Below are 27,402 nucleotides of genomic sequence, written 5' to 3'. Positions count from 1 at the left end.
AAAATCTTACGTGTTCATCAGCAGGGGCCACATTCTACAAATTATGGTACATCCATATTGGTGGAATACCTTAGTCATGAGGAAGCTCTTTATAAGATTGGACATAGATAACATTGCCTTCAGAAGGGGAACTTGGAGACAGGGAGACTTTCACTGTAGAATCTATAAATTTTGAATTTTTAGCCATGTCCATGTATTACCTAATCAAAATTTAAACTGTTTATAGAGAGGATATGAATCCAGAATGCCACTGCATGACCTGAGCAAGTTGCTTCATCTTTGCTCATTGGCAAAGGGGGTTTAAATTACCTATATCTTGTTGGAAACCAATTGCTCTATTTCTAAAGAAAATTGTGATAATCAGTTTGGTTGTTTGAATCACATGGTGATCTAGATATATTAAAGCAAACAGAACAGTTTGTGGGCCAGTAAGGAAAAGTCTAGGGTGACATTTAATACTTGGGTTTTTCCCATCATAAAGGCGTTAGAATTAGATGCTTATTGTATGGAGACTAAACTGTAGGGTCACAAGGACAGAAGCAAGCCATTCTTGGAGACAGTCCCTCCCCTTCCCCAATTAGTACCCTACATTAGAAAAAGACTGAAATATTTTTCTAATTCATGCAAGGACCAAAGAACTGAGAGAAAAACTCATAGACTAAGTACTACACACTTCATTTTCCTACATCTTGCTGACTTCCTGCCATTATGTTTTGATACCTTTTTGCAGGTTGGGATATTTGGTTTGCTCTAAAGCACATTGATATTTAGATGACAAAAGATAACAGAAGGTCCATTGTTTTAGTTTAACAGACATTTATTCCTTTAGTTGAACAACCTCTACACACAAAACAGATGGTTTGAGATTTGAGTGGAAAGGAATTTAGGTCTTAAAGGTTTTATGAGTTTGCTACATGTTTTCTGAAAATCATTTAACCAAGCCTTCTAAGACCTATGAAGAAAATAAGAAAAATTGGTTAAAAAAGGAAACCAGCAATTAGGATTTTAGAACCAAACTACCTATTAAGTCAGCAAACCCAGAATTGGAAATTGGAGCCAATTCCTCTTCTTTATTTCCTACACGCTCAGATTCACCCTGGGAAACAGAAGCCTAGTTTATTTTAAGACAAGAGGCAAACATAATGTGGTGGTATGCTTAACATTAAGGTGAGCACAATTGAAGGCCTGGAAAGTTTGTGGAATGGTAAGGATTTTGAGGGTAGTTTGAGCAGGGATGAGAAAAATAACTGTAGACAATGCCCCAGGTTAGACTGGAAACCTTAAACTTGTACTGACACCAATACATGACTACTCTCAGTAACATTATAGGAATAATGGATATAGTGGATTGGCCCAAGATGACTTGTAAGACTAAACGAACTAAGCACAAGTACCCTTAAATAAAGTCAACTGCATTTTCCCCCTTAATGTGGCCATCGGGTTCATAATAGTTATAACACAACACACCTTAAAGTTAATTCCCCTTCTCATTTGTTCAATTTCAATACACACCAATGTAATTACTATTACTACTTTGCAGGAAATTCAGTCAATGGGATTGAATCAGTGCTTCTAGCGTTTACGTGAAAGTGAATGGTACTACGGAGACCAAGTCAGTTTTGTTTAGGTAAACTAGAATGTTTAATTTTAAGAGAACCCTCTTTCAACAGAATCATTCAATTCTCCTAAAAATTGGTGGCATCCTTTTAAACCTTTCTTCTTTCAGAAGCAGCAGTTATACTGGGTTAATCTAAAAAACGTGAACCCCCCTACTTAACTTTCATTTTTCTGCACAGGACCATGAGAATGGATTAGGTTATCTTTCACATTTCCAAGCAAAATTCAAACTCCAAAAAACAGCCCCTTGAGAGTAAACAAGCAGAGAGCATTGCATTACCCCAATAAAGCTGTAGGTTTCATCACATGCACCAACAAATCTACTGGCTAGTTTTGCACTCCTTCACAGAATGTTACACCTATACCAAACACTGACAGGAAACTCCCTAATAAGATAAAGCAGCGATTTTCAATCAGTATACTGTGGCACACTGGTGGGACACAATTTTAAAACATGCAATACCTGACTAGTCAGGGGCACTAACCTCTAGCCCCCTTAGATTGTCAAGTTAAAAAAAGAATGGATCAAAATACCTATTTTTGGTCAGATTGGCAAAACATTACTTTTTGGTGTGCTGCAGAATTTTAATAATTAGTTTATGTGTGCCATGAGATGAAAAAGGTTGAAAATCACTGACATAAAGCCAAGACAAAAGCGTCTATCTTATGAGTAATGAGACACCATCACTTATAGTCTTCAAACATTATTGCACTTTAACTTTTATGTGACAATGCATTCATAAGACAATCTGCAGACTAGTTTTAACAAATCAAAGAACACTTTTAAGCAGACATGACTGTCCTAAATTGTTTATTAGGTAAGGATTTTACAAACATTACTTATATTAGCGGTAACGGTGGAGCTGGAGAGTATTGCGCCTTCTCCAAGCTGCACGGCGAGAACCACCAATAGTGTGGTGGAACTTGTGGCCCTTCCCAAGGCCACGGCTCTTGCGGCCCGCAGATGTCAGCCCTCGCATCTCCCTGTGCTTGTGGACTGGTTTGGTGATCCACTGGGTGTCAGGATTTCTTCTGATAGCTTTATGGAATGGATCAATGAGAATAACCTCAAAGAATTTGTACGTGGAATCTTCACCAACCCAGTAAGAATTCAGGACTCTCAGAGCCCCACAGTGGCGTCCAGCTCGCTCCTAGAAGAGGAAAAAGGGTCAGCCTCCCACATTTCCCACAGTAGCAAATTCGGAACCAAGAATTCTCTTTAGTTCACTAGACAAGTGACTACGGCACCTAACCATAAGTATGAAAAGGTAAACTTACTATTCCCTATTATGAGCCCCTATCTAATGAATGGGGTTTGTGAATGCCTTTAAGGAATGAATAATATCTGGCTAACAATATTTAAGATTCTGGAACTTACCTTTTTTCTAATACAATAGAGGGGGGAGGATAAGCAAACTTCTTACAAAAACCTTAACATTTAGTGTATTTTAGGCACTGCAGGCCATAATTATGTCTTTTGCATAGCTTTGCCTTTTTACTGTCCTTCAAAAGCTTAGGTTCCACAGGTTCACACTAATCATAAAACACTTTCTGACATATATGAGCAAAAACAAGTTAGTAACAGACTTTTTATAAAGTCTTGTCTTTGACAGAAATTCGACCAATGTTAATAGTAAAACTCACAAACCCCACACCTAAACACAAAGGGCTCACCTAGGCACAAGTTAGCTATCAGAAAAGTTGCAGAAACCTGTCTACATCACCTCCGGGAGGTAACCAATACAACTGCTTCTCACAGACCACTCACCTCGGCAACAGACTGAAGACTTCGCGCAAACTTCAGCTGGTTAACGCCGTGATGGACAGGCTTGCCGTAGGTGGCACCCTTAGGAACAGGGCGCTTGCGGCCACCGCGGCGCACACGAATCCGATATATGACGTAACCTATAAACAAAAAATCACGGTGATTTCATAAAAACCACAGAGTGCAAGGCTCAAGGACATGTCACTTTTGCGCCTACATCAAATATATTCAGACCGTAAGTCAAATACTACAGACCTAGCGATGGTAAAATGAACACCAGTTTTGAGATTCACTTTTAAAAAGAACACAAAACGGTTATTTTTCAAGTCCTTTGTTAACGAGAGAGAGAGAGAGAGAGAGAGATATTAACTTCTCATTCTCACTCTACTACACCGTTATTTTGCTTTAATCCAGACTCATGCAAATTTGTAATCTACAACACACTTGCCAGAGCAGCTAGACAACTATTTACTGGTCCACAACCTCAATGTGTTGCCGGCTGAGGACAGTCGCTGCCAAAGATCTACGGGAAGGAAGACTTCGGGGCAAGAGCTGCTCTTCCCGCTCACCAGCCCCTAGCCTTTCCCGGGGACACAATTGTGCCCACGCACCCAGGCAGGGCGCTCTCACCTTGCTTGGCCTTGTAGCCCAGCCTGCGCGCTTTGTCCGGCCGGGTGGGGCGGGGCGCCCTGTGGAGCGCCGAGAGCTGGCGGTACTGCCAGCAGCGCACGCGGAGAAGGAAGCGCATCACATCCGACTGCTTCTTCCTCCATAGCTCCTGGATGTACTTGTAAGCGCCCATCTTGGTTTACCTTTGAGATAACACCGGGCATTAAAGGCTGCGTACGTCCATCTTAGCTCCCCACCAGCCACACGGCAACCACTGCGGATGAAAATGGCTCTGCACAAACTGCAGCGCGCAGCTAGCCCGACCCCCGCCGCGGCGTCCATGGGAAGCGGCGCTCAGTCACCTCTGCGACCCCAGAGAGGGCAACGCAGCAAGGCCCTCGGCGCATTTCTTTTTCTTTTTTTCCTGCACGAATGAATGGCGCAAGCCTTAGGCCCTGAAGGGGCGGGTCACTGCGGCAGGCGGCAGGCGGCAGGCGGCAACCCCAAGGGCCCGGCCCCGTCTGCAGAGACCTCGCCGACAATACAGGGGAATGTTGCCGCCGCCAAAAGGTTAACTCCCTACGAAAAAGCATTTACTCTACCCAACCGACCGACTCGCTCCAATAAGCCCTGGCCCTGCCTCCTATTCCTCTGCCCCACGCCTCCCTTTCCTTCACGCTCAGGGCCCAGCTCGAATTCGCGCCGCCATCACACCATCCCCCAGCCCGCCCCGGCGGCCGCCTCTCCGTCACCCCGTTGCCCCGCATCCTGATCAAACTCACGCCGCACAGGAGGCGGGAGGAGCTCTGAGGACGCAGGGTCCCCGAGCCTGGATGGCCCGGGCAGAGGGAGATGAGCGGCGGATGAAATAGCGTATGTCTCCAACACGGCTTACCTGATGGCTGCGGCCAGACGGAAAGGAAGAGCCTCTCTCCCACAATCCTCTCTGGGCTCCTCCCCCACTTCAGCGAAACTCTTTCCGGTAGAAAGCTGCGGCCTCCCAGAGCCTCATGGGACATGTAGTTCCGGCAGAGCGCCGGTGGGCGGAGTTCCGCCGGGAGGGGGCGCAGCCTTCCTCATTGTCCCGCCCCTGCTCCTCTAGGAGACAGACCTTGCGGAGGCAGCGGCGGACATTCCAGACCCGCTGTGCGGGAGGAGGCGAGCTGGGGGCGGGGCTCCGGTAGCTGAAACTTGCGGGGGAGCCGGGCTGCCGACGCGCCGCGATCCGCGGGGTCTGCGGAGGGCACAGGTCTGTGTCACTTTGTGTACCGGTACGTCGCTTCGCGCACCGCAGGCTCCTCGCTTGAGGTGTCGCTGCGGGAAACGCTGTCCCCTTCCGACCCCAGGACGGGCGCAGGGGTCTGGGGCCCCGGGGTGCTCTGACCGACCCCCGCGACGCTGTCCCCGCCGCCAAATAAGTCGCTCCTGGTCCAGGGGCTTCGCGGGTCGGGGCCCGCGGGCCAATCCGGCTTTAGCCCCCGCAGGGCCAGTGACGAGGGGTTTTGCCCCGAAATGGGTCCGGGGGAGGGAGAGTGCGTTTCCATTCCCGGGTCTTTCCTGCGCGAGGATTTGGTTCCAGTATTGCGACGTCAGAACCGCAATTTTTTTTAGAAAAACGCAATATTTATTTGGCGAGACCTGGTTGGCAGGTGCGCGTGTTTAGGGTAAAAATGCTGGCTTTTTGTGCTGCGTTCTTTATGTAAGAAAAGGTTTACTCGCTTTTTTAGCGTCTCCAGAGTATTTTAATACAACGGTGTGGTTTAACTCTACAAGCTCTAAGTTTCAATGTGGCCCACATTTAAGAGAATCCTATTTACCTTCTAAATCATTAGAGGTTTTGGTTATTTCGCCCCTATTTCCTATATTACTTTCCTTTTTTAAAAAAAAAAGAAAAAAAAAAAGTCAGGCTTGCCATTCATTGCACGAGCCCTCACATGGCCCATTGATTCCATTAACAGATAGGTATGAAGCGCCTGACAGGTGCCGGGCAGCGTCCCACTCGCCCGGGGTGCAGCCCGGTCAGGGCTTCCTGGGAAACGGGCCATAAACATGGTCAGATGTCCTCTCGGATGGTCAGGGCTACCGACGAACGGCGAGGGATGTCAGAGAGCGGGAGTGCTGAGGCGGCAGTTTTGGATGGAACGTTCGCGGCGGGTGAGTGAGAAGCCAGGATGGAGCGGAGACCGGGGAGAGTGGAGAGTGGAGATGTGGGGACCAGCGCCGCGGCTGGTGTGCCTGGATGAGTGCGGGAGCAGCGCGGAGGCAGTGTGGCTGCAACCGGCCATACACACAGCAGACCAGGAGATGAGAGACAGGTGAAGGTTATGAGGACATGGGGTTTCCAACCTGCGCAAGATTGGCAACCACTGGGAGATTTTGAGCAGAAGGATAACTTTATGTGGCTTACACACACACACACACATATATATAGTAGGAAACAAAAACTAAATTTATTTATTGAGGGCCACAAGATGCAAGCGATATAAAAGTCAAAAGCTTATTTGGGCCCAGCCCGTGTGGCTCAGTGGTTGATCACGGCTCAATTCCAGTCCGGGTACATGCCTGGGTTGCGGGCTCCATCCCCAGTGTGGGGTGTGCAGGAGGCAGCTGATCAATGATTCTCTGGCATCATTGTTGTTTCTTTCTCTCTCCCACTCTCTCTTCCTTTCTGAAATCAATAAAAAAATATATTTTTATAAAGTTTGTTTGGCTTTAATTGGTTTTTCTTGTCAAATGGGGGTTACACATTTTTAAGGATCATTTGGATTGTAGTTTTGAGGCTAAAGGGGAAGGGGAAAGTGGAAGCAGACAGACTAGTAAGGAGGTGGTATTAGTTTCCTGTTGCTGCTGTAACAAATTATAGCAAATTTACTGGCTTGAAACAACACAAATTTATTGGCTTCTTGTTCTGAAGATCAGAAATCTCATTAGGCTAAAATCAAGTTGTCAGTAGGGCTGTGTTCCTCTTAGAGGCATGAGGGGAAATTCCATTTCCTTGCCTTCCCCAGCTTCTAGAGGCCACTGGTATTTGTTGGCTCCTGACCCCTTTCTTCATTTCCAAAGATAGCAGTATAGTATCTTAAAATCACCATGTCTTCCTTGGGTCCCTTTAAAGACAGTTGTGCTTACATTGGGTCCACCCAGATAATCCAGGATGATCTCCCCACCGCAGTGGTCATAGTTTAATCAAAATACCTTTTCTTGTATCAAGTAAAATACTCCCAGGTTTGGGGGTTTATGACATGAGTGTCTTTAAGACCAGGTGAGGGAAGTTGGCCCCTCAGACTCCTTCGTTAGTGATGGAAAGTGGTAAATGGTTCAGCCTGGATGTTTCAACCGTGTAAAGCAATAGTTCTCAACCTTGGCTGCACATTAGAATCACCTGGGAGTCTTTTTAAAATCCTGATTTCTGGGCCTCACCCCATAACAAAGAAACAGAATTTCCAGGGGATGAGGCCCAGAAATCAAGATTTTAAAAAGATTCCCAGGTGATTCTAATGTGCAGCCAAGGTTGAGAACCACTGGTGCAGAGGATTTACTGATGGATCAGAAGTGGGGTGTGAGAAAATGAGTCAAGGTTGATGACTGCAGACAGAGTTGGATGAATCATTTGGAAAGGAGAGTCTGGCGATGTGAATAACCACTGCTAATCTCTTTTTTAAAAAAATATATTTTGATTTTTTACAGAGAGAAAGGGAGAGGGATAGAGGGTTAGAAACATTGATGAGAGAGAAACACTGATCAGCTGCCTCCTGCACACTTCCCACTGGGGATGTGCCCGCAACCAAGGTACATGCCCTTGACCGGAATCGAACCTGGGACTCTTCAGTCCACAGGCCGACGCTCTAAGCCAAACTGGTCAGGGCCACTGCTAATTTCTTAATTAGATCTTGCAGTTTTTAATTTGTAGTTTCTCTGTTAGTTTTGCAAAATTTGGGTTGGTATTTCCAATTGATTTTGAGATTCCCGAGGGTAAGGATCATTTCTGGGTTTGTTTGTTTCTAATGCCTGGAACTATGGTAAGCCCTCAGTAAATATTTATTCAATGAATAAAAGAATGGTAAGCTGGAATCTGCTTAGGATATTACGTGCAGTACTGTTTGCAAAACCCTTTTAATGTATGTAATGTGCTCATGAATGGATAGTAAAAGTATTGCACACAGTACGTGATGTTTTCATAAAAAAATACGCAGTGTCGCCCTAACCGGTTTGGCTCAGTGGGTAGAGCGTCGGCCTGCAGACTCAGGGGTCCCAGGTTCGATTCCGGTCAAGGGCATGCACCTTGGTTGCGGGCACATCCCCAGTAGGGGGTGTGCAGGAGGCAGCTGATCGATGTTTCTCTCATCCATGTTTCTAACTCCCTATCCCTCTCCCTTCCTCTCTGTAAAAACTCAATAAAATATATTAAAAAATATTTTTTAAAAAAATAAAATAAAGTAAAATCAGTAAGTATGTCCTCAAGTGAGAATTAAAAAAAAATATTTTTCCTGGAAAAAAATTATTTTTCCTGATAGCTGATTAGTGTTGATGTGGGTCATAAAAATTACAGAATTTGAGAAAATAAAATAGGGTTTGGAAGGGTATACCTTATTCTACATATCTTTTTTTTAAATTTGAAATCCCCCCTCTGTATGTATTACTTACTAAATTTAAACATAGAAAAAGAAAAGGTTGATTTCAGTGTATACAATTTTAAGGATATTCTGTTCTCTTTGCAGTGCTATCCTGAGACAAGATGGGAAAGGGCTGCAAAGTCGTGGTTTGTGGCTTGCTGTCTGTGGGGAAAACAGCAATTTTGGAGCAGCTCCTTTATGGGAATCATACTATTGGTAAGATTATTTTTCTGTAGTTCCTCTGTAGGTTCTGGGAACTGCTAGGGGTTTTGTTGGTCATAATAACCTAAAGATGGGGGACAGACACAAGAGTGAAATCCAGAGGGACCAGAAGGATCATAGAAGTCAACTGACGTTGAGAGAGGAAATAATAGGGGAGAGGAAAAAAAAAAACATCTTTTATGATAGTGAAATTCAAGAGTGCTTGCTGAAAGTTATACCTTTTATATATGTAGTTTCCTGTGTATTTACATAATGAATAGTGGTTTTGGAGTCATAGAAGCACTGACGTAAGAATACACTGAATGATCTTATTCTGTTTCCAACATGACTTTCCAATACAGCTATATAGATTTTCAGAATGCAAGAAACAGCTGTTGGCTGCAGTATGACCTACTTTTGTGAATTGGATTATCTCATTCATTGAGCTGAGTCATGATTAAATACTCGCTATGTGAAACAGGCTGTGATGCAGCCTTGTAAGAATACAGAGGTGAAGAAGACAGCATCTTTGGCTTTAAGGCGATCAAACATTGCAAATTGGGATTAAATGAGGTTTGTGTTGGAGAGATCATAGAATCATAGATCTTTGAAGTATTTATCTCTGGCAAGTAGCTTAGTGCAGCGGTTGCCAACCTCTCAGACCTCACTGACCACCAGTGGTCCCATGGACCACCGGTTGCCAACCACTGGCTTAGAGCACATTTCTGTCTTACTTTTAATAACTATTTTGATGAGCTTTGCTTCTCTTCCACTGTCTCAAAATATTTAGCAATTTTGGTTAAATCCATATTCGGCTTTTATTATGGTGGCTGTGCTAGCGGTTCTCAACTTTTATGGTTTCTGAATCCCTCCTACCACAGATGCTGCACTATTCTTAATTTTTCACCTCCAGATTCTAATTTTTGGCTGTGCAAAAAAAACAAATTATGCCCAGAGGGAAACAAAAGAACCCCTTTACCTTCCTAAAACTCCAAACAGCTTTTGTTTATATAGGCTATATTTTTACTGTATTAGAAATTAAAACAGAAATTTAAAAAGTACTTATTTATTACTTAAAATAGCAATAAACATCACATACCAAGATAACGTTTATGAAAAATTATGTCTTCAAAATAATTTAGTGAGAAGAGCACCAATTTACGTTTTTGAAAATCTAATGTCTAGCTGGGTTATCGTATCTACTTCCTCTGTGTTCATTCAGTCTGTTGTGATATGTTGCTTTAGGTTAAATATGTGAAGAAAACGTGGCCCTTTTCAGTATGGAGATGTGTGTTCTTCATGTCTGAATTGTTTTGTTGATCCTTTTCCCTTCTCTGTGTTCTCTATGCTGGATCTTCTAGACTAGTGAACTAATTTTTTAATTTCTTTACTGATTTCTTTCTCTCAATATTTGTTCCACTTTTTGAGAGTTTTCCATATCTTTATTTTCCAGCCCTTGTGTTGAGTTTTCACTTCTTCGTATCCTGTTCTTATTTTATGGATGTATTGTCATATTTCTTTGAGTATAATATTGGGTAATTTTTTTTTTTGGTAAGTTTTCTTTTTCCTGCATTCTTTTTTCTATAAGGCGTTCTTTTCTGGTTTTGTTCTCCCTTTTACTCAAGCATCTGGTAATCCAAGGTTGTCTCCTCATAAATAAGAATGGAGGATTAAAACGTTAATTAAAAACTGTAAGCATGTGGATAGGATTTATGACTTTGAGCTTTGTAAGGTGACCTGGGTGGGGCATTTTGGGGGGAATCCTAAATGTTACCATATTTAGTATTTTATCTTTTTCACTGGCCAGATTCTCCTAATTCCTCAGCCTACAGGGAGTTATAGACTAGTTGAATAGACTAGTTGAAGAGACAAACCTGCACAAATGAAGCAAGGTAGGAATGCATTTTACAAGGATCACCCAGGCAAGAAAGGGACTGAAATTGGGACATCAATGATGAATTCATTCATTCAGCAAACATTTACTAAGGACTTCCTATGTCTGTAAGTCGATTTGTTAGTCCTCAGAGCTATCAAGATAGGTTAGCTACAGGCCTGGCTCCCAAGGAGCTTACACTCCAGCCTTGAAGGGGACCGATATGGGAAGGTGTAAGTATTAAATGGTGTTACTTGTAAAAGGCACAGTAGGAGCAGAGAGGAGGGAAGGGGATGATCAGGAGAGGATCCATGGAGTTGACATTTGAGCAGTCTAGAAAGGATACAAGGTGTTTATTGAACTGTTGCAGCAGTTCAGGTGCCAACACACCAGTGGGCATGGAAGGTGGCAATGTATTGAGCAGGTGCTTCAGCAGTACAGTGCCTAATGTATGATAACTTGCACCCACGTTTTCCTTGTTTAAAGAGAACTCTAAAGATTGCCCAGGTGGATGGTGATCCAGGGGAGAAAGCTAGATGGAGAAACAGGTATGGGGAGAAAAAGAACAAGTTTTGTTAGTTTGGAGTACTTGCAGGACATTCACATAAAAGTGCCCAGTAGGTGCTTGGGAATGAAAGCCTGGTGCTCAGGCCCAGACTGGACATATAACATTTTAAAAAATATATTTTTATTGATTTCAGAAAGGGAGAAGAAGAGAAACATCAATGATGAGAACTATTGATTGGCTGCCTCCTGCACTCCCCCTACTGGGGATTAAGCCCGAAACCCAGGCATATGCTCCGATCAGGAATCGAACCTGTGACCACCTGGTTCATAGGTTGATGTTCAACCACTGAGCCACACTGGCCAGGTTATAAATTTTTGAGTCCCATAAACAGACCTTGGAAATAGAGGAAGTTGCATAGAAAAAAAAAGTAGCAAATTTACCTCAGGCCCTGTCCTTGGCTCTGATGGAGATGAAAATGGGACCACTCAGTTACTGAAGCTACTTTAAAAACCAGCCTTTAACCTTCCAATTTAGGTATTCAGATCTTTGACTCTTCTTAGGGTAACTTTTTTTTTTTAAAAATATATTTTATTGATTTTTTACAGAGAGGAAGGGAGAGAGACAGAGAGTTAGAAACATCAATCAGCCGCCTCCTGCACATCTCCTACTGGGGATGTGCCCGCAACCAAGGTACATGCCCTTGACCGGAATCGAACCTGGGACCTTTCAGTCCGCAGGCCGACGCCCTATCCACCGAGCCAAACCGGTTTCGGCGTCTTATGGTAACTTTTAAAAAATGTGTAATATTAAATCATTAATAAAATTTTTTTCTATACAGAAGACGTGTTTTTAAAAAGCATGTTGGTCATTTACTACAACAACTACCTTTCATTTTAAAGAAGTTAGTAATGGAAATATGTTTCTTACATGTAGTCAATAGGGAACCTAGAAAGCCAACAACTTCTAAAGGACAAGAAAATACTCAACAGTTGGTACAGTGATTCGGCATTGGTACCCATGAGAGTGATTCCTTTTTCATCCCAGGAATAGAAGACTGTGAAACAATGGAAGATGTGTACATGGCTTCAGTGGAAACGGATCGGGGAGTAAAGGAACAGTTACATCTTTATGACACCAGAGGCCTGCAGGAGGGCGTGGACCTGCCGAAGCACTATTTTTCATTTGCCGATGGCTTTGTCCTAGTGTACAGTGTGAATAATCTTGAATCCTTTCAAAGAGTGGAGCTGCTGAAGAAAGAAATTGATAAGTTCAAAGATAAAAAAGAGGTAAGTGGATATGTGAAAAATGCCAACTATGAATCATAATACTATTTAAATTGCAGCATGGAATTTGGGGGAGTTAAAATATTTTTAGAGACTCACATTGTATTCACAGTATCTATAATGTTGTGTTGTTTTTATTTTTCCTTAGCCCAGGAAATACAGGACTGACCGAGTTCAGTCAGGGCCAGCATTTGCCTTTCTGTCTCTGCTTGTTTTCATGTATAAACTGAATTTTAGGGACTCCGTATCTCAAGTTCCGTATAGGTAGTTCACTTCATATTGTGTGGCAGCACTGTTTCCTAGGGCCCTTTCTTGTCTCCTAGGCTAAATAGGAATCTTGTCTTCAGCCTTGCAAAAAAAAAATTTTTTTAACTTAATAATGATTGGATTCTACCCATTTGACACTTAAAAATAAGATCCTTACCATAGCCCATAAAGTCTTACATGACTTGGCCCATGCCTCTCCTTTTCATCTTATCTTCATCATTCTGTTCCTTTGTCACCGTACTCCACTGACACTGGTCCACTTTCTGTTTTTCCACCATGATCATTTTGTTCCCCTATTAAGTCCTTCTCAGTTTCTGGTTCCCATCCCTGGAACTCTCTTATCGCAGATCTCTTTCCAGGCTGACTCCTCACCACCTAGGAGTACCTCCTATGATGTAGTGGTTAACAGTGCTGACTAGATGTTCTTAACCTAGATTTTTACATTTTACCCTATGTTAAACTTTTTATTTTGAGATAATTGTAGATTCACATGCAGTTTTAAGAAATAATAGAGATCTTTAGCTGAAGTCCCCCCCAATATTAACAACATGCAAAACTGTAGTACAATTTCACAACCAAGATACTGACATTTATGCAGTCAAGATATAGAACAATTCCATCACCAAAAGGATTCCTTATTTTACCCTTTTATAGCCACCCCCTCTTTGTCCCTGACAAACACTAATCTGTTCTCAATTTCTCTAACCTTGTCATTTTAAGAGTGTAACATAAGTGGAATCATACAGCATGTAAACTCTTGGCTTTTTTCACTCAGCATAATTCTCTGGAAAATTATCCAGTTACTACACATATCAGTAGTTCATTCCTTTTTATTGCCGAGTGGCATTCCATGGTACATATGTACCAAAGTTTAACCATTGACCTGCTGAAGGACATCTGGATTGACATTTATTTTTATTATTTTGAGTACGTATTTACTTTGTGAATAGATAACATCAATGATGAGAGAATCATCAATTGGTTACCTCCTGCCCACAACCTGAGCATGTGCTCTGACCAAGAATCAACCAGCAACCTTTTGATGCGTGCACTACACCCAGTCAACTGAGCCACAGCAGCCAGGGCTGGCTCTTGCCAATTTTTAAGGATATTGGGGTGGGGACATGGTCAGGCACGGAAGGCTTTAGCTACTTGTGTTTTTAAAAGTGCCCCTTTTCCAGTTTTTCCCCCTTTGCTTCCTCAGCCTTAGGTAGTTACAGGCTGTTTGTATTTCTGATTTACCAGTAGGAGAGCCAAGACGTTTATTTTTTTAATTTCTATCAGACTTTATGTTTTTATTGATTTTTAGAGAGAGAGGAAGGGAGAGGGAGAAGGGAGATATAGAAACATTGATGAGAGAGAAACATTGATAGGCTGCCTCCTGCACGCCCCCTACTGGGAATTGAACCAGCGACCTCTTGATGCTTGGGTCGAAGCTCAACCAGTGAGCCACACCAGCCGGGCATCCTGATTTATTTTTTATTTTTATTTTTTTATTACAGTATCTGCAAATATCTAAAGGTAAATAGGAAGAGGTCTAAGTGGATTTTGATTTTTGTTCTAATTTCTGTTCTTCCATCCTGTTAAGGGAGTCCTAATGGCTAATTATATGAATATGAGAGTTCTCTAAACATTTTTCTATTTAGAAGTTTTCCTAGTTCAAGGTATCCATCATCTGGCTAATGACAGTAGGATTTTAATATCGACTCAAACACTAAGCCTTTTATGGCGTAACCAAGGAAGCAAAAGGTTCCATAAAGAGCACAAAAGATACAGCCCTCACTGATCCAGCAGTTTATTTGCAGAGTTAGCCTAAGAAAGAAGGGAAGCCCTCTCTTTCACCAGCTGTTCTAAACCACAGGAAGTCACAAGCTTCCCCCCCTTTTGAACAAATAAGTTTTAAGATTCCCTAAGCACGGGTCCAGAGCCCGTTCGGCTGCTCACCAGATGCCTAAGCATCATTCAGCTGGTGAAGATAATAGAACCTCTCTAGAAGGAACAGGATTCCTAGAAAACAAGAGTACTCAAACCAAGTTTTACCAGAGTCACATTTGCCCGGGAAACTCATTTCACACATATTTTCTCTTGCCAATCTAAATGTAGAAGAGAGAAAAAGGACTCTTACTGCTTCTAACTTTCATCGAAGCCCACAAACACGAGATCAGAGGCTGACAGGGTAAAATGCTTACCATTTTCAGCCAGCTGTGGTCAGATGTCCATTATCCCTTAGTTGCAGCAGTCTAAGGAATAAGCAGTATTCCAGCCAGTGAATTCTCCTGGCTGGCTCTCCAAAACTGGGTGTGTGGGGGGGTGCTCTAAAACAACTTTTCCTCCTCCACCTCCTAAATTCTTCTAGCTGGGCTAACAATCAAATTAGCAGAGACAGATTAACAGGAGAAAAATCTAATTTTTAATACATGAACCCAGGAAATTCACATATGCTTGAAAATTCCAAAGACAGTGAGGCAGCATTGGGTACATACTACATTTTGGTCAAAGGAGGAGGAAAACAGGATCTTAGATGTGAAAAGTGAGAGTGCTGATGTACAGGTAGTTGAGGAAGAGTGGAACACATGGCAGGCAAAACCTCACTAGGCAACTCGGAAACAATGGGCCCCGGGGTATCTAGCTAACAGGCTCCTGCTTGGAGGCTTCCTGTCTGTGGTGGTTATGCTGCAGTCCCCTTCCTGAGGCAGGCTTTGCCATCTGAATCTCTTAGACAGGAGGGAGTCAAAAGTTCTTTCTGAGTTTTGTTTCAGAAGAATTGAGTTTAAAATCACTATTTCAAAAGGCAAAACTTTTGGTCCCCCTCATTTTCAATGCAAGGTCTTTTCACCTCCTTTGTGAAATTTATACCTAGGTATATTATTCTTTTTGTTGCAATTGTAAATGGAATTTTCTTCATTTCTCTTTTAAATAGTTTGTTGTCCCCTAGCCGGTTTGGCTCACTGGATAAAGTGCAGGCCTGTGGACTTAACAGTCCTGGGTGATTCTGGTCAAGGGCATATACGTCTATGCCCAGGTTTCGGGCTTGATCCCCAGTTGGGGGGTGGAGGGGAGCGTGCAGGAGGCAGCCGATCAATGATTCTCTCTCATCATTGATGTTTCTCTCTCTCCCTTCCTCTCTGAAATCAATAAAAATAATATTTTAAAAAAAGATTGTTATTAACGTATAGACATAACATATTTTTGTATATTTTTATCCTGCAACTTTATTGTTTATTTCTAATAGTTGTTGGTGGTCTTTAGAGTTTTCTATATATAAAATAATGTCACCCACAAATAGTTTTACTTTTTCTTTTCCCCATTGATTTTTAGAGAAAGTGAAAGGGAGGGAAAGAAACTTTGATGTGAGAGACACATCAACTGATTGCCTTCCCCACTGACTCCAACTGGGGCCAAGGATCAAACCAGCAACTGAAGTACATGCCCTTGACCAGGGAATTGAACCCACAGTGCTTCAGTCTGTGGGCCAGCACTCTAACCACTGAGCCAAACTGGCCAGGGCAGTGAGTTTTACTTTTTCCCTCAATTTGGATGCCTTTTATTTATTTTTCTTGCGTAATTGCTCTGGCTAGGACTTCCTACAATGAATAATCATTTGCATTTACTATTTTGTACATTTTAGCGTATAATTGAAGATCAAGCAGCAGGGGTTCTTGAAACAAAGAGTAAATATAATGCCTTCCATAGGAATGGTATGAAAAAGCCTGTTTCTCCATCCTGGACAACCATGTGTGATTAAACTATTGGGTTTTGTGAATCTTCTGGGTGAGAATGGTAATTTAGTAGTTTCATTTCCCTTAATATGAATGAGGTTGCGCATCTTTGGGCTTGTTTTAAAATGATCACTTTGGCTGTTGTCAACAGACAGGGACAAGGTGAATAGCAAGGAGCTTAGCTAAAAGCTACAGCCCTGGAGCACTTGGACATTGACCCCTTTGGAGAATTGAAGAGAAACCAGCAACAGAATCTAAGTGGCCAGTGAGGTCGGAGGAAATCCAAAAGATAAGGGTGTCCCAGAAGGCAAGGAAGACCTAGGGCACTTTAGAAAGTAAGGAGTAATCACACTGGGGGAAAAAAAGGAGACATATGTATGACTATTTGTAATACTTTAAACAAGAAAATAAAAAAAAAATAAAAGGTGTTATCAAACTATGTCAAATGCTGCAGATAGGTTAAAAAAAAAAAAAAGGGATAAAGAAATGGCCAGCCTTCAGTAACTTGGAGGTCTTAACTGTTGTAGTAAAACAGTGAGATAAAGTCTGATTGGACTGGATGTAAGAGAACTGAACACAACAAACATAGCTCTTTGCTAGTTTTGCGTCAAAGGGTAAACATATTGTCTTATAAAGGAACAGAGAGGAGCTGGAGAAGGATTTGTAGAGTCTTGTTTTTATTTAGGTGAGACATACTGTGTGCTAATGGGAATGATTCAATAGAAAGAAAATGGATGATACAGAAGAGAGGATGATACAGGAGTGACATCCTTGTCCAGGTCAGGGAGGATGGGTGCATGGGCTTGGGAGATGGTAGCTTAGCTGTGCGGTGGAAACATGTGAAAGGTCTCTTCTCAGTGCTTGTATTTTCTTACTGAAGTAGTATGGACTCTGAGTAAGGTGGGCGATGGAAGAGATGTTGGAGGCTGGGGAAAAGGGCAAGGTAGATGTTGTCTTAGTTACAGAGTAAATGTAATATATTTGCTGGAAACCACCACCTCACCTGAGGTCAGTGGTTATGAATTTGGGTTTTTCTACACACGTTCAGTAAGTGATGTAGGCAGAGTCCAGTTAAGAGTTAAATGTAACCACAGTAGGGGGTTTACCAGGCGAACACAATGGGATAATGACAGCAGTGGAGTAAATTAAAATAACCGAAGCTGGGTGAGAAACTGAGATGAGAGGGGTTGAAGGACAGTGATTACGGTAGGAGAACCAGTGGATGGTAGGTGCTTGTGGTGTTTAGAACTGTGGTCTGGAGTTAGGAAGGTAGAGGTCAGAGTGGGATTCCCGGAATTGAGTTCATAGAGGGGAGCATTTATAGTGGTAAGAGTTAGGATGTATTCATGGTTGTGAATGGCTGAGGTTAGGAGAATGATTAAGATCTTTGGAGACAAGGTTACTGGACAGGTCACCCACATGGCTAGTGAAGTCACTAGGAATTATGACAAAAGTAGTGTGGGGTGACCACAAGCCAGGTCTGTAATGAACAGCAACAAAATAGGGGTGGGAAGCAGGTGGTAGCAGAGAATAGCAGCACCAGCCTCCACAGATTTAGGGCTTTTAGGGAGGGAACACTGTTGGAGGTAGGAAGTCTGGGGCAAAGTGGAACAGTTTGTACAATTGGGGAGGAAAGAGAGATGGAGGTCAGCCTAGTACAGTGGTTGGCAAACTCATTCGTCAACAGAGCCAAATATCAACTGTACAACGATTGAAATTTCTTTTGAGAAAGCCAAATTCTTAAACTATAGAGGTAGGTACATTGTTATTAACTTAATTAGGGCACTCCTCAGGCTTAGGAAGAGCCACACTCAAGGGGTCAAAGAGCCGCACGTGGCTCGCGAGCTGCACCACTGGCCTAGGGGATGTATGTGAAGATGAAAATCTAGGCGATGAAGGATGATTGGCGGGCTTGAAGAGACAGTTCCTGCAGAGAAATGGGAGAGACTTGCCGGGAAACCCAGAGCTCCCGGGCGTGCGTGCTCCTCCATCCTTTCGGGAAGGCATGGCCTTAGAGGCGGAGCACAGCAGTGGCTCAAAGGTCCTACCTCAAGGCTGTCCCCAGAGCAGCACTCTATGACAGCTCTTGGTGCACTTCCTCCACTTTCACATTGTTTTATTGGCTTTACAGTCAGTATCTGAAAATCTGGTGGTTGTTTGTCCTCCTCCCTTTCCCCTCCCTGGGGGCTTGTGACTGGTTTTTAATCACCTGAAAACAGGTGCCTGGTGTATAGTAAGCATTTGTGAACGATTGCCTTGCAGTTATTGTAAAATATTCCTGTTGGCCCATATGTTCAACAAATATTTAGTGATTGCATCGGGTAACTGTCTATGATTAGGAATAGTGTGAACAGAACAAAAATTCCTATGCTCATAGAACTTAGTTGCTAGGGGTGTGGAACTCACAGCTCTGGGAGTCCTCTGGTGTATTTTGAAATACATATAGGGAAACAGCACACAGTAGATAGTGAAACTGAAATGGAGGCATATTTCAGTCACACCTTTATCTGCATCCTAGATATGAATTTCCCCAAGTCTAGCTTCCATTCTGAGTTAACTTCACCTGTTGCTAATTTAAAATGTTTCCTAACAGCCTATAGAACATCTGCATCTTCAAAATTTATCTGTGTTGTTAAAAGTATTACAGATGTCCCCTTTTGATTTTTCCCATTGACCCCCTCCATTTCATACCTGCCCCTCCCAGGCATTCACTGCTCTGTTGTCGGTGCCCATGGGTCATGCATACATGTTCCCTGGTTAATCACCCCACTCCTACCCCCTTTCCCCCACCTTCCCTCTGAAATTCGTCAGTCTGTTCCTGGTTTTATGTCTCAGGATCTATTTTGTTTGATTCCACACGAGTGAGATCATGATACTTATTTCTCTGACTGGCTTATTTCACTCAGCACAATACTCTCCAGGTACCTCCATGCTGGCTTAAAGGGTAAAAGAGCCTTCTTTTTAACTGCTGCATAGTAATCCATTGTGTAACTATACCACAGCTTTTTTATCCACTCATCTGCTGATGGGCACGTGGGCTGTTTACAAATCTCAGCTATGAACCTCTGTGTTTTTAACAACAGAAATGCATTACAGGAGGAGTCAGGTTTGTGTCCCACTGTGTTGTCATTCAGGTTCCTTCTAGAATCAGTTTTGTTGTACCAGATTGTTAAATGGGACAGTTTTCTTTTATTTCTCCATTTTGCCTAGGAACTGATGATGTTGGCAAAGTGTGATCTTTGTATCACTTTTTCTCTCAGGTAGCAATTGTCGTATTAGGAAACAAGTTGGACCTTTCTGAGCAGAGACAAGTGGATGCTGAAGTGGCACAGCAATGGGCAAAAAGTGAGAAGGTGCGACTGTGGGAGGTAACAGTTACAGATCGGAAAACTCTGATTGAACCATTCACTCTCTTGGCCAGCAAACTTTCCCAGCCCCAGAGCAAGTCCAGCTTTCCTTTGCCTGGGAGGAAAAACAAAGGGAATTCTAGCTCTGAGAACTAAAAATCAGTGCCACAATTGTTTGTTGAATAGCGATTGTCCTTAAGTATCTGTGAACATATTTAAAATAGGCCATTTGTAGCTACTTTTGGTCTGGTAGAAATCCCTAAGGAAGCAATTTAATGCATGTAAGGCTATGATTAAATTATTTGGGCTAAGCTTATTATTGCCTGATATGAAATAATACACTTGCATTCTGGTTGCTTGAAACTTGCCCCTGATATTAGCACCTTTGTTATTTATATATACACACCTATAAGTAGTGTCCCTCCCCCTTTAATGTTTCAAAAGCTATCATTTTGTATAACTTTATGCATTCTTAGCTCAAATATAACTTTGTTTCCAAAAAATTCACAAGTCATTTAATGCCTAGAATTACAAACTGGCATTTTGTGTGTGTCCAAATTGGATCAAACAGTAAACAACTTGAGTGCTAAGCTGAATTTTATCTAGAGGAGATCTTGCTAAATAGAACAAACCCTCTGGTTTAGCTTTGTTCAGATTACACATTTAGCATGACTTGAGGTAGTGGGTGGTATAAATATTCAAACTGTTTAGAAAACTGCTAGGCACATAAAGACAATAAATCTTGTTTTCCACCAGGAATACTATACCTCCCGGAATAGTTTTATGGGCGTGTAGTCATGTGGATAAAATGTATCATAAAAATACTGGACTACAGATAGTCTTCAGGTTGGATATCTGAGTTTGTGCTAATGATCGCTGAAGATTTTTGGCAAGATCTGAGCAATAGAGCTCACTGTATTTAGCAAATTTCAATTTTGTTACTAATTTTAAAGGTAGGAAACAGGCTACTTAGTGGTTTTGATGTGAAAGCAGTTAACTATTTTATTTAAATATAAAACATGAAATAAACTGTTCAGCAAAGAAATGTGAAAATAACTAATAAGTGTTAACATCGTCAATGGAATGCTTTTAGATTAGGCTAGTGCTACCACTGCATAATTCTTTAAAATTTCTCATCACAAATACATTTTTTGGTCTAAAATTATTGCTCAGATAAGGTTGTCATTCCCTATCTGCTCTCCCACTTACAGCTTTTCCCCCTATGTATTTTACATAGGAAGATAAATACTTTTACAATTATTTTTGGATAATATACTAGATCATCTTGCAGCTTTGCTTTTTTCTACTGAACTTAGATGGATGCTGGAATGTTACCATATTCCTTTTAAATGCTAAATGAATGTGTATGTACCTTCACTCCATGCACCTGGGTGAGTTTCTCTGGAGTAGATACAAATAGAATTGCCGCATCCAATAGATATGAACACTTAGGTGCTGTCAAATTGCGCTCTACTGTGGCTGCACTATAGAACCCACTGCTCATGTACTTGCCACCACAGCATCTGCAACTTGGAAATGCTTTTTAAAAGATGCATCTTTGAGTACATTTTTGAAAGGTGACAGGTTCAATTATCTAACCTTTTCTAAGACACCTCAAAATCTATCCTGCAAGGCTGTTGTATAAATTAGAGTTACATACCAATCCATTCAGTTTGCAATTACTTCTAGGTTGCTTTATAGCAAAGATCTGGTTTAAAAGAAAATGAATGCAGGGATGTTAGGTGGTTGTTTTAATATTGTTTATTAGCACAGTAACAAATGCAGACTTAAGTGGTCTGCAACATATAACCAATCCACTGAGCAACTCCTATTCCACGCCTTACAGTTAACAGCTTAAGGTATTTTACTACAGGTTTTCAAACCTCTAATCTTTTCACAATAAAGTAGAGCATATAAAATAAAATACATAACTACTCATTTCCTAAAAGTGTCTTATAAGCCACATGTCCATTTAAGATGAGATGACAATCTCTAAAAACTGTTAAATATCAATATTCCCTCCCAAGAAGGGAAAACAAGTTTCAATTTTTCTAAACAAAAAAGTATGCAGTCTGGAAGGACTTTCACAGAAATGGCCATGTGTGTAGTAACCTGCACAAAATTAAGCTGGCTTAAATTTACAGACTATAAACAACCGAATCCAAAGTCTATTCTTCTCTGTACTACATTTTAGCTTATATTGCAGAACTAATGACAATTTAAATGTTGCTATTACCAATTCTGTCTACTGTAGCAAGATACCTTAAGTTACAACAAAATCTTAGGAAATAAGACTGAATAATATCTGTTATAGAAATACCCTACTCTTTACCAACTCCCACCCTCCCCCACCCCTTCAAAATCATAAGCAGCTCTCTCTGTGACAGACAAATAATGTAAGAATTGTGAAAACCCAATTTATGTAGCGTATCTCTTGGTCCACTGTCTGGCCATTCTGTCATGTTCTGCTCTGTTGGTCATATACTGAGTGGCAATACTTCCCACCAATGGGTCGGCTGGAAGAAAAGAATGTAGATTACTTTGGAGAAAGGAAAAGAATATTTTAGGTCTTAGCAATTAAATTACTAGCAGCTTGGAAAGAAATGTACCAAGTACAAGTGATCAAATCCATCTTTGAAACACCACTCTATCATATTTTGGGTAGTTTAAAAAGCTACTCAACATATGGCAAAAAAATCGTTATCAAAATAGAATGCTTTATCTCTTTCGTTCATTCCATTCCTCTCCCAACAACCATGACCCAAACGGAGGGATTTTTTCCGTCATGTGTTAGGGTAAATTCAATAGAAACTGGAATGTACAAGGCCCCAGACTACAATGAGCACCCAGCTGTGTTCACATGACCTTTCACTCACTCAGTGGCAGCAGTTATGACAATGAATACTGTGTTGTCCGCATGGCTGTTGCAATGTAGCACTATTTAACTCTACACTGTTACCCAGAAAGAACCTGGACTTTAAGTATAGTGTTTCTCTGAATACTAAATAGAATCTTTAATAATTAATTGTTTATTTGCTTCCCCACCCCTAACATCACAGTCTGGTAGTCAATAAATGTGTGTAGCAAAGAAATAACACTTTCAAAAATGAACACTACCTCAGTAAACCCGCAGATGGCTCAACATTTGGAACTCTGATTTTTTTTTTTTAAAGAGAAATATGCAGGGTGGGGCAAAAGTAGATTTATAGTTGTGAGTACACGTAACAGTTCTTTATTAATTGTATTGCAGAATAAAGAATCCCACAACTGTAAACCTACTTTTGCCCCACGCAAAAGTAGATTTATAGTTGTGAGTACACGTAACAGTTCTTTATTAATTGTATTGCAGAATAAAGAATCCCACAACTGTAAACCTACTTTTGCCCCACCCTGTACGAGGAAGAATGATGTCTTTAGTTTAAAACACCTTGTTCCTAGAACACATATCAATTAATGGTGAAGTTGCTGCATTTTTCAACTAGATTGACTCAACTACTAGACTGAATTTCTCTTGATTAAAAATACCTATTTTCGTCCTTTGAAAGGTGTTAGAAAAATACAATTTTGGTTTATGTGAAAACAAGTGTTTTTCAGACAAGGAAGAATACAACAAGGTAAAGAATTATTAACCTTACCGGGATTACAGTCTGTAAGAAGTGAGCAGATAGAAAGGAGGACTTTAGAAATGGTTAGTGCTGGACTCCAATTATCTTTCAATATGTCCAAGCAGATAACTCCTTGACTGTTAATATTACAGTGATAGATTCTTGTCCGAAATGTAACCTAAAAAAAAAAAAAAAAGTGTTAAACAGAAAGCATCAAATACTGAAGCTTTTTACTAAATTACCTTTTACAAACCAGTTTTTTAAAAAGGTGAATAACACTAACTACAGCTGGTAAGAGATAGGTTAAGAAACTATTTGAGATTAAAAAGTGTTAGCCCTAGCCGGTTTGGCTCAATGGATAGAGGGTTGGCCTGCGGACTGAAGGGTCCCAGGTTCGATTCCGGCCAGGGGCACATGCCCAGTTGCGGGCTCGATCCCCAGCGGGGGGCATGCGGGAGGCAGCCAATCAATGATTCTGTCTTATCATTGATGTTTCTATCTCTCTCCCTCCTCCCTTCCTCTCTGAAATCAATAAAGAAATTTTTAAAAAAGTATTCATTGTACACGATTTTTAACTGTTCAGAAATTTTGGGACTGTCAATTTCATTTAAAAATATTCATCAACAAAAAGCAAGGTCATTTAAACATTTCTTGAATTCATCTTTAGCAGTTGTAATGTTGTAATTAATTCATAACATTTCCAAGTTTGAATAGCTAATTGCTTGCTGACCTCTTGTGTTAGCTGGTAGTACTACAAGGCCTCAAAGTAAGCTTTAGAATCATAAAGGCAATTAAACAATGATCACATATCCAAAAAGCTGTAATAAAATTAGGACATATTTGCTTGCCTTTTCTGACCTTTACATCAGATTCTGTAGATATCCTGTACAGAATTCACTATAATGGTATCGTCACAGGTGAGGAGACAGACATAAGCCACATAATCTTGGGCTCTTTTGTTTGGTCTAATTTTTGTTTGTGTAATACCCTGGAATCATTCCAAAGCTGAAATAACCTATAACCTGACTACTTATTTTTACTGACAGACATTCAATCACTTCTTGCTAAGAGTCTACCCCATCCCCAAAAAGAGGTTTTCCTTCTGGCAGTCTGAATGAGAATCGCAGATTGGTGACTGTCACAGGAGGAAGATGGTTTGGGCAGTCCTCCTGTCCTGGATGAGAAAGCTAAAGCCTAGAGGGAACGGATTTTAGCACCACCAAAAGATGACAAGGAACAGAATCTGAAGCTTTGGTAGGATATTCTGATTCGTATTTACTCAGTGCACAGACATTTTGACACGATTTTTAACTGTTCAGAAATTTTGAGCATAAAATAGGGGATTAATTGGCTATGTCACTATAAATACAGTAGTCCCCCCGTTATCAGTGGTTTTGCTTTCCATGACTCCAGTTACCTATTGCCAACGGCAGTCCAAAAATATTAAAGGGAGAATTCCGAAATAATTCATGTTTTAAACTATGCTCCATTCTTAGTAGCGTGATGAAATCTCACACCGTCCTGCTTGGGATGTGAAGCATCCCTTTGCCTAGCAAATCCTCGGTGTATACGTCACCGCCCATAGCCATCGGGTGGGTTTTTCAGATCAGCTGTCAAGGTATTGTAGTGCTTGTTCAAGTAACCCTTTTTTACTTGCTGCTATATTCACCTGACTTTTATTACAGTGTGTTATATTGTTCTTTTTAAAAATATATTTTTATTGACTTCAGAGAGGAGGGAGAGATAGAAACATCAATGATGAAAGGGAATCATTGATCGGTTGCCTCCTGCAATTCCCGCCCTGGGGATCGAGCCCGCAACCCATGCATGTGCCCTTGGCCGGAATCGAACCCAGAATGCTCTATCCACTGAGCCAAACTGGCGAGGGCTATATTGTTCTTTTATTAGTAGTAGTTCTTTATCTCTTACTATGTCTAATTTATAAATTTGTCATAGATATATATGTTTAGGGGAAAAAAACAGTACAGTTGACCCTTGACTATAGGTTTGAACTGTGTGGGTCCACTTATATGTGGATTTCCCCCCCATAAATACTATAAATATATTTTCCTTTCCTTATGATTTTTTTAATGTATTTTTCTATATTGATTTTTTACAGAGAGGAAGGGAGAGGGATAGAGGGTTAAAAACATCGATGAGAGAGAAACATTGATCAGCTGTCTCCTGCACACCTCCTACTGGGGATGTGCCAGCAACCAAGGTACATGCCCTTGACCGGAATCGAACCTGGGACCTTTCAGTCCATAGGCCGACGCTCTATCCACTGAGCAAAACCGGTTAGCCCTTATGATTTTCTTAACATTTTCTTTAGTTTATTGTAAGAATACATTATGTAATATATATAAAACATACAAAATATGTGTTAATTGACTGTTCATTGATAAAGGTTCCAGTCAGCAATATGCTATTAGTAGTTAAGTTCTGAGAGAGTCAAAAGTAACACGTGAATTTTCAACTGCACAGGGGGTCAGAACAACCTCCTCGCTGCTCAAGGGTCACCTGTATATGTAGACTTAGTATTAGTACCATCCGTGGTTACCTCCATGTTGCTCAAGGGGGGAGGGGGGTCAACTGTAGCGGGACCAAACAAAGCCCTTATTCCTAGAAATGGTCTCTGCCAAGTGAGGCAAAGTCAACCCAAAAGGAGTATTTTGTTTGCATTCAAATGTACTTAGAGATTCATTAAGTCAGCAATTTTCAACTGGTGTGCCACAAGAACTTTTAAAACATGCAATACCTATTGATATTAGGGGCACTGACCTCTTTTTCCTTAGATTGTTAAATTAAAAAATAACAACAGCCAACACAATATCATTTGGTGTGAATGAATCAAAATTATATCTATCTTGTCAGATCGTCAACAATATATAATTATTGGTGTGCCGCAGAATTTTAATTAGTTGTGTACCACAAGATGAAAGGACTTGAAAATCATTGCATTAAGGTGTAATACACAAATCTATTTTTTGTGTAATTAAAAACAATTTTAGGGTCAGCTTTAGCTCAAGCGGTTACTTTGGTTTCTGCTCCTTGCGGACACATAACCCTGCCTTAAAAACAATTTTAAAAGCTTCAATAATCTCTCGTGGGAATATGTAAATTTTAGTACAAATCAGAGGAATCTCTTACCTTCGGCGGCTTGAAGGGGTATTCTGGTGTAAAAGTGATATCAAGGAAGAATACACCACCCTCATACACAGATCCTGGAGGCCCTAGGATGGTTGATCTCCATTCATAGATGTTATCGCCTTTGGGACCAGCACTAAAAAGAATATATCAAAAGATAAGTAGATGGAGGCACTTCCCAATTTTCCCAGTGTATTAAGAAAGGAAAAAGATCCCCTCTACTCTCCCTTTTTGTTTAAAGTGTGGACTCTCTCCACAAAACAGATGTACCTTTCAGATACAATCTGATGCAGGACTGCACCAAACCCACCAGCCTTAGACCAAGTAAGTTGAGTAATAAACTAACGTTAAGCCCATTCTTAGCTTACTTAGCTGTGAATAAGCAGGAAACCTCAATTGTCAAGACCTCCCAACACATAAGAAAATGTAAACAATACTCCAAAAAAAGAGAAACACCTCTAAGCACAAAGAATTACAATAAATTAGTGACAAATTACAGCAGGTTGTTGCTCATAGCACATCATTTCTGACCCACTGATGGGGGTTCTTCCTTGCTCTTGCATCTCCATAATCTCACCCTAGGAGGAGTACAATAGTTTGCAGTACTTTTTACAATGTGAACATGTTGGGAGGGAGAAGGAAAACGATGACAAGTATCTAATTATAAGTTATTCAATTTTCATTTCAGTATATATTAAATTCCATAATCAGGTTCTCTAAATATTCTAGTTGGGACATTAATCTACCCGTTACCTGTTAAATCAGTGTAATTCACACTTAGTTATACCATCATTTGGCCATACTACCCTTCCAAGGCACTGTGTTGGCTCAAAGTGCTCTGTATTCAG

General features: G+C 41.1%; 3 protein-coding genes across 7 annotated transcripts in view; 1 reads left to right on the top strand and 2 right to left on the bottom strand.

The window, feature by feature from the left end:
• Positions 1 to 796: 796 nt before the first annotated feature.
• Positions 797 to 5,098, bottom strand: RPL15 (ribosomal protein L15). 2 transcript variants are annotated; one of them, XM_081105792.1, is made up of 4 exons: positions 4,887 to 5,098; positions 4,013 to 4,194; positions 3,386 to 3,522; positions 797 to 2,768 (listed from the first exon to the last, which is right to left on the bottom strand). In XM_081105792.1, the coding sequence occupies exons 2-4, from the start codon at positions 4,182 to 4,184 to the stop codon at positions 2,463 to 2,465; spliced, it is 615 nt and encodes a 204-aa protein (XP_080961918.1). In that variant the 5' UTR covers positions 4,185 to 4,194; positions 4,887 to 5,098; the 3' UTR covers positions 797 to 2,462. The 2 variants fall into 2 exon arrangements, with proteins under 2 accessions (XP_080961918.1, XP_080961919.1); XM_081105793.1 differs by having other exon boundaries at positions 4,774 to 4,939.
• On the top strand, positions 5,054 to 21,855 carry NKIRAS1 (NFKB inhibitor interacting Ras like 1). Of its 3 annotated transcripts, XM_081105799.1 has the most exons (5): positions 5,092 to 5,240; positions 8,710 to 8,820; positions 10,613 to 10,697; positions 12,231 to 12,472; positions 19,716 to 21,443. In XM_081105799.1, the coding sequence occupies exons 3-5, from the start codon at positions 10,688 to 10,690 to the stop codon at positions 19,956 to 19,958; spliced, it is 495 nt and encodes a 164-aa protein (XP_080961925.1). In that variant the 5' UTR covers positions 5,092 to 5,240; positions 8,710 to 8,820; positions 10,613 to 10,687; the 3' UTR covers positions 19,959 to 21,443. The 3 variants fall into 3 exon arrangements, with proteins under 3 accessions (XP_080961923.1, XP_080961924.1, XP_080961925.1); XM_081105797.1 differs by lacking the exon at positions 10,613 to 10,697 and having other exon boundaries at positions 5,054 to 5,262; positions 19,716 to 21,855; XM_081105798.1 differs by lacking the exon at positions 10,613 to 10,697 and having other exon boundaries at positions 5,081 to 5,240.
• The window catches only part of UBE2E1 (ubiquitin conjugating enzyme E2 E1), a gene marked incomplete at its 5' end in the record, with an annotated part of 54,990 nt that continues 49,133 nt past the window's right edge, over positions 21,546 to 27,402 (bottom strand). The window contains 3 exons of one of the 2 annotated variants that reach the window (XM_081105796.1): positions 21,546 to 22,318; positions 23,438 to 23,585; positions 26,558 to 26,690. In XM_081105796.1, coding sequence (XP_080961922.1) covers positions 22,221 to 22,318; positions 23,438 to 23,585; positions 26,558 to 26,690 — 379 coding nt within the window. In that variant the 3' untranslated portion in view covers positions 21,546 to 22,220. Of the gene's footprint in view, positions 22,319 to 22,399; positions 23,586 to 26,557; positions 26,691 to 27,402 lie in introns of those variants that run through there. The other variant, XM_081105795.1, reaches the window with a different exon arrangement.

The sequence above is a fragment of the Myotis nattereri genome (genome assembly GCF_964212035.1).
Source record: "Myotis nattereri genome assembly, chromosome: 14".
NCBI lineage: Eukaryota > Metazoa > Chordata > Mammalia > Chiroptera > Vespertilionidae > Myotis > Myotis nattereri.
The sequence above is the reverse complement of the archived record's forward strand: the minus strand, read 5'-3'. Positions and strand labels throughout refer to the sequence as shown.